At 33.6% G+C, this 15,239-nt stretch overlaps 1 protein-coding gene across 1 annotated transcript in view; it reads right to left on the bottom strand.

Moving 5' to 3' along the window:
- Positions 1–10,799: 10,799 nt before the first annotated feature.
- Positions 10,800–15,239, bottom strand: part of LOC150106107 (epithelial sodium channel subunit gamma-like) — a 134,310-nt gene continuing 129,870 nt past the window's right edge. The window contains exon 9 of the mRNA XM_090393856.1: positions 10,800–14,738. Within this exon, the coding sequence (XP_090249982.1) occupies positions 14,583–14,738 (156 nt within the window). The 3' untranslated portion in view covers positions 10,800–14,582. The remainder of the gene's footprint in view (positions 14,739–15,239) is intronic.

Consider the following 15,239-nt stretch of genomic DNA (forward strand, 5'->3'; position numbering starts at 1 on the left):
TAAAGCTGGTTTCAAAACAAGAAGCTGATGTGGTTTTTAGAGCATATAATGAAGTTCTTAATAATGCGTCATAAGAAAACATTTAGATAGAATATCCGATTAAACTCCTTACTGTACGCCCACAGATGCGAGAACCTTTGACACTTCTGCGCATGTCAGAAGAAGGAGAATCCATTCTGATATTAGGGTAATCAATGCATTTCGTGGGATGAGTGTATATTATCACACTTCGGAAAATTTGCTTTTCTTTTATGAAAATTCTAGTTCTTAAAGTAGTAACTATTTTGCTTGCATAACAGTTGGAAACTTTACGTATAAAGAACGTGATTTCGCGTGTTAATGAGAATTCGTACATCCTTTCTCCCCTTTAGCATGAATTGACTATTCTTGGCACACTGCCAAGCTCGGTTCTATGAAGTGTGGGTGTACAATAGTAAGTACGTTAGACAAAAGCAACAATCAGCATTAACTAAATTGTTAAGTATGTCAAAACAGAATTGAACACAATCCCTGATCTTTTTTGTATTTGAAAAACGTGGAATTGAATTTGCTTCCAGGACGTGAAAAACCATTCTTAGGACTTTTTACCTGAAGACGAGATAGGTGATCTCAACCGGAGGGAGATGGATTTATTCTGCTGGTATCCAGGATTTTTCGTACCGAAAAACATAGCAAAACGAAAGCGGTTCACCTACATGCTATGCTACGAGAATAAGTATCGACTAACTCGGGAACGGATCGAAAAAGGGTTGTAGAAAAATTTCCTCTCGTCGCCGACTAAACTTGAAACTAAGTCTTCCTTCGTGCGGTCAAGATTTCTAGTGTGTAAACGCCACATCCATTGAGCTACACAGGCTCTTTCATTATCAAGATTTGATATTATTAAACAAAAACGTTTATATAGCTGTGTTAAAATGGGTTGCGTTAAGTGATCATTTTAAGGACAGCGATTAAATCCAAAAGATTTCTGAAGAATCCAGCTGTGGTTGAAGAAGAATTTAATGAGTATTTTAACAAGACGTTTTAAAGAACCTGCATACTAAACATGTCTTTATACACATTTATGTCTTACATCTATATACAAAAAATCCTAGAAAATATTGGAAACTACAAGATATTTCATCCTGTGTAGCAGGGCCATCATCAGAAAGAAAGATTAAACTTGAGTCACGCAGTATGTGTTTGCTTGTGTCTCGTTCACAGCTAAGTGGACAGCAGAACGAAATATTCTAGTTCAAATAAACAACATGGATATTTTCAATAACTAAAATTTAAATAACGTAATCAATACTTATAAACAAATATGAAGAAGTAATGGCAGTTATTTCCTAGAAAATTAGCAATTTAGAGCGGTTAATGTTCAGAGAATTTCTTAGTGTTTTATATGCTTCAAAGAAGAGACGAGTACACTTGAATCTGCAGGAATCTTTGTCTGGTCTAAGAAGGCAAGTGTCACTGGCATGGGAAGCAATGCAGACTCGTTGGATTCTAAAAATGAAATGTGGACCTGAGTTCTATTATTTTTTTTCTTCTAATCTTAGTAGAATAGCCAGTCTGTCTAAAATAACAAATCGACAAGACCAGGACGCTTGATAATTATTATGTGCAAGGTGATTTCCTGTTGCCATCCTTGCGGTACCATATCCTATACTGTAGCCTGTGTGTTTACGGGGCTGGCTTGCGGGATGAAAAACCCCGATCCTTAGTGGCCTAAAGACCGTCCTACTCAGCGTTGGCTCCACTCAGTGACGGGCTTCTCCACCACCGAACAGAACCGCCCATATTCCAAAAAAAAAAAAGCATCCACCTACATATATATATATATATATATATTGTGTGTGTGTGTGTGTGTATTCCTGAGCTTTTATTTGGTTGTTATGGTACATTTTAAAAATAGATATTTAATGACTTTAAACCTAGAAAAAATATTAAGTTTTAATTAAAATTGATACAACTAGTTTCAGCCATTTACAGTCTTCTTCAGATATCCACTAAAGGTAGAACCCAGTAATAAAATATTGAAGTTACAAAAAACTGAGAATTACAGGCAAAAATGCAATATATAATTGACATAAAAAACGTTATATTTTTTAAGTTGTTCTATCCAACGAGCCATTGTTTATTGCGTACGTGCTTGTATGTTCTCGTGAACGCCAGTATTGAACAACTGCAGCATGACTATCAGGGATGTAACTTAAATTGCTGTTCAAATGTTCAGGATTAAGGAGCATTTCCCTGAATTCCAATATTTATCTTTCAAACTCATCACTGCAGCGAAAAATGTTTTCGGATTTATCCCAGCAAACTGACTGACTTTGGTGATCATCATGAGGATTGTTTGAGAAAATAACATGACTGGATAGCGCAGATGAATGTGATCTTTTATAGAACATAAGAGATGTCTCTCTTATGTTCTTCTATACGTAGTTCAAAAGATTTGTTATTCTGTGCAAAATACGGAATATTACAATCGCACCGTAATTTCTATACACCTGGATATTTTAGGTTGTGATGGCTTCGGATGGCTTATAAGAGAACAGAATTTAAGAAGTGTAGTGAAAAACGTCCTGATGTTGTATTTTTTAAGGACTTTAGCCAATTTATTGGAGACTGAACTAATGTATGGGATGGAGATGCTACCTTTAAAATTAGTAGTTTCCGTAGTACACTGCCTAGGAGGATCCAGAAGAAATTTCTTAATCGTTTTTTTCAGAATATACAATTTGTTTAAAGATAAGAGAAAGGCGATTAATTTCTTTTTGGAGCTCATGTGGTTCATTTAACAGAGAGTGTACTCTGTGTCCTAAAGTAGAAATAGTTCCGAGCTTTTGTGGTTGAAAGTGATGAGATTGACAGTGCAGATATCTATTAGTATGAGTAGGTTTTTCTGTATATAGAGATTTTAAATCTATCAGAGCATCATGTAAGAACTACATCCAGGAACGGAAGGCAGTTATTTCGTTCTAGTTCGGCAATAAATTTTATATTGGAATGCAGGTTTTTAAGATGATGAAGAAAATCCATGAGAGATGTGTGCCCGTGACTCAATATAATAAAAATGTCATCAACATAACGCCTCCAAAGTTTCGGCTTAAGTGAGAAGGACGATATGGCTTTCGTTTCAAAATCTTCTAGGATAATGTTTGCTAGAACCGGGGATAAAGAGTTGTCCATTGCTAGGCCTTAGTTTTGTATATAAATGAGTCCCTATATCTGAAGTAGCCAGATTGAATACAATGCTTTAATAAAGCAAATATATTTTTAGACAAATTGTCCTTTAGTAATGTTAATACCTCCTCAGTAAGGATGTCAGTAAATAATGAGATAATTTCAAAACTTGCTATTATATCATTTTCGCTGATGAAAATATTTTTGATATGAAAAATAAAATCTGTGGTGTTTTTGATGAACGATGAAGATTTATTGAAGAAACACTTAAGATATTCTGCAAGATGTTTAGGAAGCTTATAAGTAGGACCATCAATCATTTCCACAATTGGACGAAGAGGGGTGTTTTCCTTGTGGATCTTCGGAACTCCGTAAATGCGTGGTATAATAGGGTGTAGAGAGCGTAAAGAAAGGCGAATATTGTGAGGAAGTTCAAAAGTAGTCTTTAACAGATTGTTTATGCAGTTTTGTAGTTCCCTTGTTGGATCATCCTGAAGAATTGAATATGCAATGTCGTCTTCAAGAAATTAATGCATTTTACTGTGGTAATCTTCAGAGTTGAGGACGACTGTGGCATTGGCTTTATATGCAGGTAAAATAACGATGTTTTTGTTCTTTTTAAGATTCTTTAAGGTCTGTCTTTCGGCAGGAGAAAGATTATCTGTTGGAGCTTTAGCATTATTGATAATGAAGATGGATTCAATACGGAGAAGTTTTGCCAAAAGATTAGGAATAAGTGAACTGGCTTTTTCTATTTTAGTAAGTAGAGATTCTTTTGGAATAAACTTAGGTGAGGGAATGAAATTTAGACCTTTGCTTAGCATATCTTTTTCTGCAACTGTTAAAACATGTGACGAATTGTTTACTACAACTTTGTCAGGATTAATACAGGAACAGATGTGCTTTGTACTCCCTTAAGAATCTCAAATTTCTTGATAAGATTAAGCTTATTATTATTTTGTATCCGTGTTGCTTGCGCTTCACTGTTTAAGATAAAATCATGAAAATTTATTAACCATAACCTCTCCAAGTTTCTCATTTAAAAACCTTTTTACGTTGAACAAAAAAGCAAGACAGCGTTTTGTATCCGCAATTCTTTCTCTGAGAAGATCGAACTTGGCTTTACGATAAATTCCTTTACCGCGTTCTGTTGTTATCTTCTCTTGAAACGATATGAAATTAGAAAAAAACTTGATTAAATTTACAACGTTTGAGGAAAACTAATCTGGTGACTCTCAGTCCTAAAAATCAACTGTGAATCGTAGATTACTTAAGGGAATTCAGTAATAACTAATCTGTTTACTGAAACAGGTTAGCGTAATGGCTATGATGAGATTTACTTAGATTACAGCAAAGCTGTTGAATGCGGTTCACATAAATTCTTTCTGATTAAGACATCGAAATAGTTATTTTTGGTGATCAAATGAGATCGGGTAAATCTGATGGATTGGTAGAATACGGGACGTAGTTGTTCGAGGCGATTCTTCAAAGAACCAGAGTGTTAGAAACGATCCGCACGGTTCAGCATTAGCATTCTTTCATATATTCAGAAAAGATCAAGGTTCAAATCTTAAGAATAGAAATGCTCTCTTTCTTGATGATGTGGAGTTTAAGTCTATTTATCATATGACATAACGTGTTAACAGGATGATGTTAAGACATTAGAAAAGCGGTCAGAATAATTGCGGGTTAAAAATTCAACAATAACAATGCAAGTCAACCTTACTATCATATAACAGATAATGTAACTCACAGTAAGAAGGAATTTGGCTCCAGAATGTGCAATATAAACAATTACCGAGCGGTCCGTTCTTTCTACTCGAGCAACGATATTGGTTTGCCACTAACCAACAGATAGCGAGTCTGATTGTGAAATGATAACTGCTACACTTAATCTAAATGGAATATGAGGGAGTTTGTGCCTTTTTAAATAAATTACTACTCTGCTGTTACATTTTGGTGTGCGTTGAGAATGAAATCAATTCACCAATGTTAGGACTTGCATACAATTTATTCAAAAGCTGGTCATCACGTAATGGAGATGCTACATTATGGTTACCTTCGTAATCTCCATAGTTAATGAAATTATGTTAAAAGCCTGTTGCGTTTAATGAAACTACTCAACAAGAAATAGTTATTTATTAAGTAGTGATAAAGATGATATTATTATAGGCTTAAAATGGTCTCGATCCAACTAGTGTAGAGAATTTATTATTAAAATTCATCCTGCAAAGCGTCAGCATTGAACATGATAAATGAAATCCAGACTGTTAAAGCACTGTTTCGAAAAAAAAAAAAAAAACTGTTTAAGAAACGGTAGTAAGTGTAGAAAGAAATTGAATACCGTTTCTTAAATAGTCGTGTCTTCCTATTCAGCGTGTTAACTGTATTTGAGACTCTTTTAAGCAAATAAATGATTCATAGTTTCTGTTCCAGCATATTTCTCTCCATGTAGAGAAATTTATTGTACAACATTTTAACTCTTAATTTGAAAGTTTGATTCTTTCCCTTACAGAAGTTCTTAAAGTCAATTTACTCTCTCTTGTATAGAAAAAATAAAGTCGTATTAAATGTTTTAAGTGGATTTCTCAAAATGGAAAAAAACAATTAGATTTGTTTTATGCCGCTCCCATCAGTAGCAGATAAAATTGTATATTTCAATGCACGTGTGTTGATGCAATTTGATATTCAGCAACTGTGGTAACGTCTGAGAGTCATTCCATTTTAGTGTATGTCAGATTACGTAAACTGATTGATAATTAGGCGAGGTGATTCATAACGATGGAGAATTATATGCCAGTAAATAACTCGACAATTGTACTACAGCCAATTTTAAATTGGGAATTTAAATTTCCCAATTTTAAATTGGATTCCCAATTTAAAATGAACATTTAGTGTTCATTTTAAATTGGGAATCCAAGTAAAACTTTCAGATGACATATGTGAAGTGTCCTACGTGCTGAAACATTGAACTAGGGACGAAACACGAAACGTTTACTCGGAAACAGATTAAAACTAATAATTTTCGGTTTTCCGATTACACCTTGAGTACTTTCGTCTTAAAAGTAGGATTTGTGCGCATGTTTTCTCAAACATACTACGACAAAGAGTATCGAACTGATAATTCTCAATTTTGACCTCGTTTGGCTGGAGCTCTTTTAATCCCATTCTGCCATATTAGTTTAAGATCTTTACCGCTCTACTAATACCACTAAGCATTCGGAACATTTTTGATTCCTTTCTTGTGTCAATTTTCCTCATTGCAACTTTCTTAACCGTCAAATCACATTGGAGAATTTAAAGTTCGCAATAATATTTTGCTCAACTCGTTCACCTTCACGCATTAAGCGGGTTTGGAAACTGAGACATTTACTGCTACCAAAGAACATAGAAAAATTGTTCACATTCCTACCAGAATAGTATCAACTACAATCTCTCTACACATATCCTGGAACTCTTCATTAATAGTGAACCATGTCTGTCACCTCTCTGGACATTATACAATGAAAGGCTTGCTTTCAAAATCGCCATCTTCGTATACATCTGGATTCTGTACAGAAAAGAGCAATTAGATTGTGTAAATGACCTCTGTGAGTAATACGTCACTCACTTTTACACAGGTGTGAAGTTTCTGCCGCTTTCCCCTTCTATACATCTCTCTACCGACACTGTTCATCAGAAAATGTTCAATTATTACTCCATTGTCTGTCGATTCCGTCAAAGTGGCAGCTAATCAACAATATTTCACAGTTCAGTTCCAAACCCGCGGATCATCTTTCTTTCCTCTTCGTTCATTCATTCTATGATACTTTCTGAAACAGCCCTCTCCTACCTAATGTGATCCTTGAAAAATGCAATTCACAGTTCTTCAAGCCAAATGTGAACAGGTTTCGTCTTGTAGCATTCACAACAGCAGTGTACTGTAGGTTTGAAAAACCTCGTGTACGCGTTTTTTATAAAATAAAAATAAAATAAAATAGTGCCTTTCCTCATTCATTAATCAGATAGCCATGCTCACCTGCTTGGATGTTTATTTGTGAAGATTGATTGAATTCAGTCTACTGACCCAAACACAAAATAATCTTGCTCAGAGATTTCGCTATCTATAATTCCACATCCTTAATTAAATCCGTTACTTTCTTATAAATCAGTAGTGATATAACAAACGATGCTCTCCAGTATTCCAGAAATTTAATAATCCTCTCCTTTCTCCTAGCACCCTGGATGTTTTTAACCAGCTTTCCCTTTAATATACCGTTGCCATTAGCGTCCCTCTTGCAAACCTCAATCATCAGCATTTTCAAGTTTCCTTTTGCACATCGAAATTCTCACAGCCAATATCAATCTCATATCACGATATCGATTTATATTTGGAACGCTTTAGGAAATAATATGCCTCTCACCCATGGACTGATTACTGTTTGCTCTCTACTGATCCAAACAAATGCTCTTAATTAATAAATAACCGAAATGATAGGTTCGAAGTGAGAACCATCATTTCCCACTCTTCTCTCAAGAATGAAGAATGACTATGCATTCTTCGTACTGCAAGTTCTTCCATAAGGAATATCCTGAAAAATATATTCTCACTATTCCCAAGTGGCGAAATAATAATCCAGTGAATTTCTATTAAAATAATCCTGTCTATCTCTCGGGTGAAAATCCTTCTGAATTCCTCCACATTTCAGTTTTCTCTTCTTAGGGTTACTTTCATATTAAGCCTTTTTCAATGGCATATCCAGAATATCCATATTTCGCCTCCTTATGATGTAAAACCCATATATTAGTTCAAAGCATTTCTTGCACCTTCACATATTTTAACATTCTACAGTTTTCACAACTATTCGCATTTAAGACCGTGCGCACAAACTCCCCTCCCCTCTACGGGCTCCCTCTACGAGAAGAAACAAGGGTAAGAACATAACCACGTCCAGTTTAATATATCTATACATATTACACCTTCAAACTTCCAAATCATAATCATTCATTCATTCCATTTATTTCTGTTCTTTGCTTGCCCTGAAAAGTAGAAGGCAGTTCCTTCCCTCTCCCAAACTGTAAACTACGTTATGTAAAAATTACTCTATTAATTCTTTTAAATAGTACAACTATAGAGATTGCGTATCTGTTTGGGAAAATTATTAACAAAAGGTAATATCTATCCCAATACGTGATAATGTGCTGCAGTGAAGAATGCCCCCAGGAATCATATAAGCTTCGCAAAATGGCAGCCCTGAAAAAGGTTTAGTATAATATATTCGAATAGATGCAGAACTCAATACACTCAACTACTGTTTTTGATAATACTACATTTGCTTTCATGCATTTTATATTATTTAGGAATCTGTGATTATCAATTAAGAAATTATATATATTTAGTTTTATCAGTGTAAATTTTAGATCATATTACTAAACTTCTTATTTAATTTCGACATGTCATTGATCTGATTATCGAAACCCTGTGTGGTTGATCTGTTGATGACGTGTGATCAGCGTAAAATATCACATAGTCAAATCGGTTCACTCACTTAAATCATTACTATTTGAAAAAGTATTAATATTAATAAATAACACATGTAGCACTAAATCTTACCGGACTCCACTTTTTATTTTATTTTATTTTATTTATTTATGACATTTCAATGCCATTTTTTATTCAAGTTGCTCTTACAGGTATATTGTTTTCTGGTAGTGTTTGAACCATTCATTAATAATACATAATGCTACACCAGATAATTTTCTGTTTATAAATTCTGGTTTAGAAAGTAGTATCACATGTCTTTTCAAAAGTAACAGTGACAGACACAAACACACATACATATATGTCTAATACTAGTAAATTGAATCAGTTTCTTTACTTACTCATTACTGTAAGTGATGCAATGAGCAATTGAAAAAAGCAGACAATCTGTTATCTAAAACTTGTTGATTAAGGCCGCATTATGTGCGACATGAAATAAGCTCATTTTCAATATCTACTTCATGTGCAAGACTTCAAATAACAAGAAACCTTTGACTACGATAACACCTTTCTTCAGTATCTGCTGTTATAAAAAGGATTAACAGCTAATGCTTCTGTAAGGAAGTAGTAGGCGATTTATTTTATATGGGTAGAAATCTTTGACATCAACTCAATATAAAACACACCATATATTAATGATAAGAGGGCAACAGACGACGACTTCTTCTAACAAGGATTTATGGGTATTTTTATGGTATACCTACCGCGATATACAAAATATATTCCAACATATTTAGTACAGACTAATTTTTGATGGCAGTTCAAATACTTAGGCAATGTTTCAAAAAATATCGAACATTTTTCTAATATGAGTCCGACCCGCGAATGTCTATTTACCTACTGAACATTAAACATAGATTCCACTGAAGTAACGGTTCTATTTAATTACAAACTGTTTTAAAAGAAGTTACGCTGAAATGATTTGTGGGCAAAGCTTGGATGTTCATATAGTAAGATATAATTGTCCAAATAGAGAATTGCTATAAAATGTTATTCTGAAATGTTTTAGGTGAGTTGAATAGACTTTCATTTAACGTTTAGAATATACCTCTGTGAATAAAAATAACACCGTTTCTTCTTTTGTTTTAGAAATATAATTTTTAATTAGAGGATGTAATATAAATAGTTCGTTATATACTGTATCATAATTTGATTACATTTCCAGATACACTTGCATAGATTGCATTCGTATCTTAATTGCATAAATACTGGATATGATAAAGTGATTGAGTTAAGGAGTGGCAGTCATACCGAAGACAGAACATGAAGAACACGACCGTTTTGATCATATGGATGAGATAGCATACGTGTCTCACTTCACTCAGACTTATAAGACTTGTCAACACAAAACGTTTCTAATAATTACAGGAATATAATTTTAAATTATATTCCTGTAATCATACCAATTATATTTTAAAAATATAATTGGTATGATCTTTGATTCTGCTCCTCTCGAAAAGTAGAGTGGATTTATGTTATTCTTTTTTCTTATAGGTCTTCTGGTAGTCTTACTAAAGTCTACTTGATTTTCCGAAAGAAAAGCAAGCAGTAGTTCGTAAAATATAATTTATTGCAGAATTGGGAGAGTTCTTTAATCCTCTTATTGAAAGAGAAAGACATGAGCATGACACACTGGAAGCAAATTTTCGCTTTATTCTGGGAAGTTTGTCTTCACTTTTACACTGTATCATAATCTTATCCGAACCCCAGTTCATTACTGATAATACTGTTCTCTGTTTAGTGAAACAAAAGCACGCCTTTGTGAAGATGAAGTCAAGAAACTTCTTCAAACCATGATAAGTTTGGAATGTTTTTCAGCATGAGTTGCGAACTTGCGGCGAACCTTAGGAGAAATAAACCGATTTCCTTTTCTTTCCAATGATTAGATTAACCGTGGGTAAATAATATTAAAAATCTTTTATATACCTGTACGAAGCATTTGTATTAAATAGCAATGTAATGCTGTTTTATTTCAATCACAGTTCTCATGTTTTCGTTTGAAACATATTACTAATCCGTACATTTCATTTATTCACTTAAAGTGATGCCCAAGGAAGTACTTCCCTTTCAGTGCTGTTTGGTATGACTGGAAGAAAAACTAAAAAACAGCTGCAATTGCATTTTAATTTATTTTCATTTAGAAAAGAAGTTTACATAAAACACACAATTTGTCCATTAAAATTATTTTCATCTAACAATATTTCAAACGTAATAAACTCCAATGAATTATTTTTCAAATATTCTTGTTCCATGAATATTTCTATGTATAAATACAATCCCATCACAAAGAATTCGAAAATTTGTGGATTAATTTCACATCGAAAGGGAAAAGATTTAAAGCTGTGAAGTCTTCTTTCAAAATTTGGATTAATTTATAAATAAGCTTAAGAAAAATGATAAACGATACTAAACGTCACTAAAACTCACATTCCTGTAGGAAGTAAAGGCTATTATTAAGCCCAAATTTGCTCTCCAAATTAGATGGCAGCAAGAAGGGGGTACTGAACTCAACTCTTTTTAAGTCATTTGCACGTAGAACTGCGGAGAATTGCCAGTATTTGTTATTCTTTAAGGAACTTGCAGATATACTTGTTAACCTTAGCACAACTTATATGGAGGATTTTTCTGAGAGTTAAAATCCTAAAATACAGGGTGACCCGATATAAAAATAATGACCCGATAAAATAATTATATTTAATAATGAAAATGTGGTACTGTTACAAAATAAATTACCAAGTATGAAGTAAGGCCTAAAGTTTCACTCACCACAATTACAAATGCTCAATGTGCCCTCCACCTGCTGAACGGACAACATCAACATCAACAATTTTCAAAGCAGGACATTCTTTTTAAAACACCCTGTAATTAGAATAATAATAACAAAACCGCTACATTAATTCCCCCAAACGTAACTAACTCCGGAAGTGCTATTAAATCAAATAAAGTTTAAAACTTCCTCTAGTAGAGAAACCAGAATCGAATCAGAAATCAAAATGCTCAAAGCGTAACTGAGAAGTTACAACACTTAAAGAATTACATAATAAATTACACATTACAATGATTATAATATTTTCATTTATGGAAACAGATGAAGGAAAAGTATATAACAGGGATTATATCATTCTTAAAATGTATCGAAAAGAGTAATGTGCAAAGATCATGTGCTTGATCGTTTGATTGTGGAATATAGAAATCATTGGAATACCACGAAGAGAAATAACACGATAATGAAAAATCCATAAATGATGGCATTCATTTGAGACAGTGTGTGAGCAACTTGTAGTTTAGTGATTAATATTTGAATAATAAAAATTTGTGATATAACAAAAAATTCGAAGAATTTTTTAAAGAAATGCGGATATGAAATATTTAAGAATTTACTTTTAATTTAATATTGAAAACATGATTAAGTATGTATTAGTGTTTGCAATCGGATATGTTTCAAATCTAGAAATAACTCATGTGAAATTCATGTTTAACTAAGAGACGTGTATTTACATCCGCTGTGCGTTTCAATAAATAAAATCACACATTCATAGTGAGATTTATAACATACTTCCAGGTAAATACATAACCAGATAAAAAGTCCACAATATTGACTTAAGACAACCTCTAAAACTATGTGATCCTTTGAAACTATCTTCATTATTGGTAATATTATAATACATGTATTATATGCGGACTGCTTTCCGAATCTGCTGAAACAGTGAAGAGATGAGTAGCAGAGATGATATCAGTATTATGCAATGCCTCTTCTGTACGTATGTATGCGGATGGTTTGAAAGTATGTGGGCTGCAAACACAGGTAAATAGGAAGAAGAGGCGAGATATGATATTTTAAAATAACGGGTTCACACATGTAGAAGAAAGGAGAATTTAATAAATCCTGTTATACAAAATATCACGAGCATCGACCAGATATGAAAGCGGAAGAACTGGCTACTACATTTAAAATATGAACGCAAGAATGGGACACACAGCGTGTGTTTACTTCAAGAAATTGAAGTCGCATTTGAGGGAATATGAGGAACAACTGATAATCTGCCAAGAATCAGATAGAATTATGGAATTAAGTTTGCAATCAGATACGTTTCAAATGTAGAAACGTATGCATTGACATCAGTATGCGATCAATTAATGGCAGTTGCTTCCCAAAAATTAGAGCTACACATACAGGCTTAGATTAAGGTCAGAATTCACGATAAAACGTAAACATGTTTGTTTGACGCCAGTGAACTCTGTCTGTAGTGTCGAATGCATCTGAAGAAAGGCCTCAAAATTCTGCTTCCAGAAATCTTGATATTCTTGAATTCTGATCTCAGCAGAACGGCCAATCTGTACAAAGTAACTAAATTGATAGGAAAAGGATATTTGTTAACACTACGTAGGGGCAAAGATAATACGTATTTCCTATATTGTAGCAAAGAACGTCACTCTGTGCTGATTTGAAGATGGTTTACAGACTACATTTGGAGAGAATTGTTGTTAGTTGTTCAGGAGTCCCTTTTAGGTGTGAAGTGCGGATCCATTAAGATCAGTATGCGACCTGGAAGGAGGATGATAATTATTAATTTCTCTTCACACACTCGTATTACGTTCTAGATTCATTAAACAAGCATTAATGAATCGAGATCGTAATGCGAGCGTGTAAAGAGTTTACCTTGTCTAAAATTGAAGTCGTTCTGGTTAATACTGGTACCTGATCAAAGAGATCGTCAACAACATACATAGACTATATAGAAAATAATCTCTAATTACCATCCTTCTTCAAGACTGCAATCTGATGTTAATGGAATCCAAACACTCTACCTTAAAGGACTGTTGAAGAAATATCCCTTTAACGGGATTTTCTTCACTTTTCTTCAACCTTCAGACAAGACCATAGTTTTCTTTTTTATCACAACCTATACGATAAGTTATTAAATCTGTTCTCGCCTTTTGTTTATCGAATATCATGTTGCGCTCACATCTGCCGCTTTTGACAGATAGGCAGTTCTGCTGAAATAAGAAGTAAAGGGCCTTAACATTATATAAGATTTCTGGAATTAGAAGATGGACACCTGCTTCTTTTTATATCGACACTAGATGATGAGTTCAATGCAAGCAACCAAAGATTTTATTTTAAATTACTTTATTTTAATAACGATTTTTTAATCGTTAAACCCTACTCCACCGTCCTAATCTTAATCGAACAGACCATATGAATATCTTTAATTTTTGAGAAGTAATTTCCATTAAACTCGTGTCTCTTTTTCAGGCATAACTATACCGCTTTCTATGAAACGATAATGGTGTTTCCTTCAACTCGCGTTGCTGAAATCGAGATATTTGGACGCAAACACATGCGATATATCGCATTCTTTTGTTCGTATTTCAAACTAGCCCATATTCTGCTTTCTCCGTGAACGATGCTCATGTTACATGCAACGAAATTACACGAATATTTATACAATGATCTAATTTTCTTTACATGTACGACACCGTTATTTTAACATTATATATCTCCTACGTAATATTTCCTTTAAATGACTGGTACCTGAATGTTGATATGATAAAAGTGAAAATCCGAAAGTTCTGAATGGTTGATAAATTTAGGTTATCAACTGCTGAAATTTGTGTTCTATGGATGATTGCAAAAGGACCAAAGGGTCATTCGTGGAAGTTAGGTTTCTGTGCAGAGAACAGGCGAGAGGTAGATTTTTCCATGATATACCTAAGTGCATCCGGTGTGAATGAATATATGAGGAGGAATGACACCTGGTGTGGTCAATATAACAGCCTTCCTCGATGAGACCTTAACATGACTAAGGTTACTGATGATAATATACATGATAATCATATTAATAATAACGATATTCCATTTATTGTAAAGCGTGCTAAATGTCATCTTCTTTCAGTGGTTATGACCGACATCGATGACTCGTCCAAATGGACACCACGAGACAGTCGCGATCAAGAACAAACTCTCCAGCAGATCGAAAACAGCTACCAGAGACACTCCGAGCCATATTCCAACAAGTCCGCCAATGTTAGTAAATAGTTCAACAGTCTGGAAAAAGAAGTTAAAAAAAAGGAAATAAATAAACATCTTGGGATATGATAACTAACTGACGCACATATTTGAAATATAAGAAAAATATTTATGAAGGTATTTAACGAATATTAGTTAAGACCATCTATGTAGAATACATCCAGTAAGTATTTGAACAAAGAAAAATTAAATAAAATTGCAGTTCGAGTCTGTCTTTCATGTTGGACAACAACGTGAATTTTCTGTTTGAGTTGACCATTTTCCTCCAAAAGAATAATCAGTAGACATTTTATTCTGCACATTAGAGAATAATAATAATGAAGTTTTATAGCAATAATTTAATATTAATATAATCAATAAATAATCAAAATATTCTTGAAATGATAGTTATTAAATGAAGTCATCCAAATTATAAATAAAAAGGAAATCCAATTTGATGTATGTGTAGCCCCTAAGAGCTTCCACATCCATATCACTAGCCATCTAGAAGGAAGACATTACGATTTCGATTCTAGTTGT

This window comes from Typopeltis vanoorti, chromosome 6 (assembly GCF_054136105.1).
Source record: "Typopeltis vanoorti isolate ZY-2024b chromosome 6, IOZ_Tvanoo_1.0, whole genome shotgun sequence".
In the NCBI taxonomy this organism is placed as follows: domain Eukaryota; kingdom Metazoa; phylum Arthropoda; class Arachnida; order Uropygi; family Thelyphonidae; genus Typopeltis; species Typopeltis vanoorti.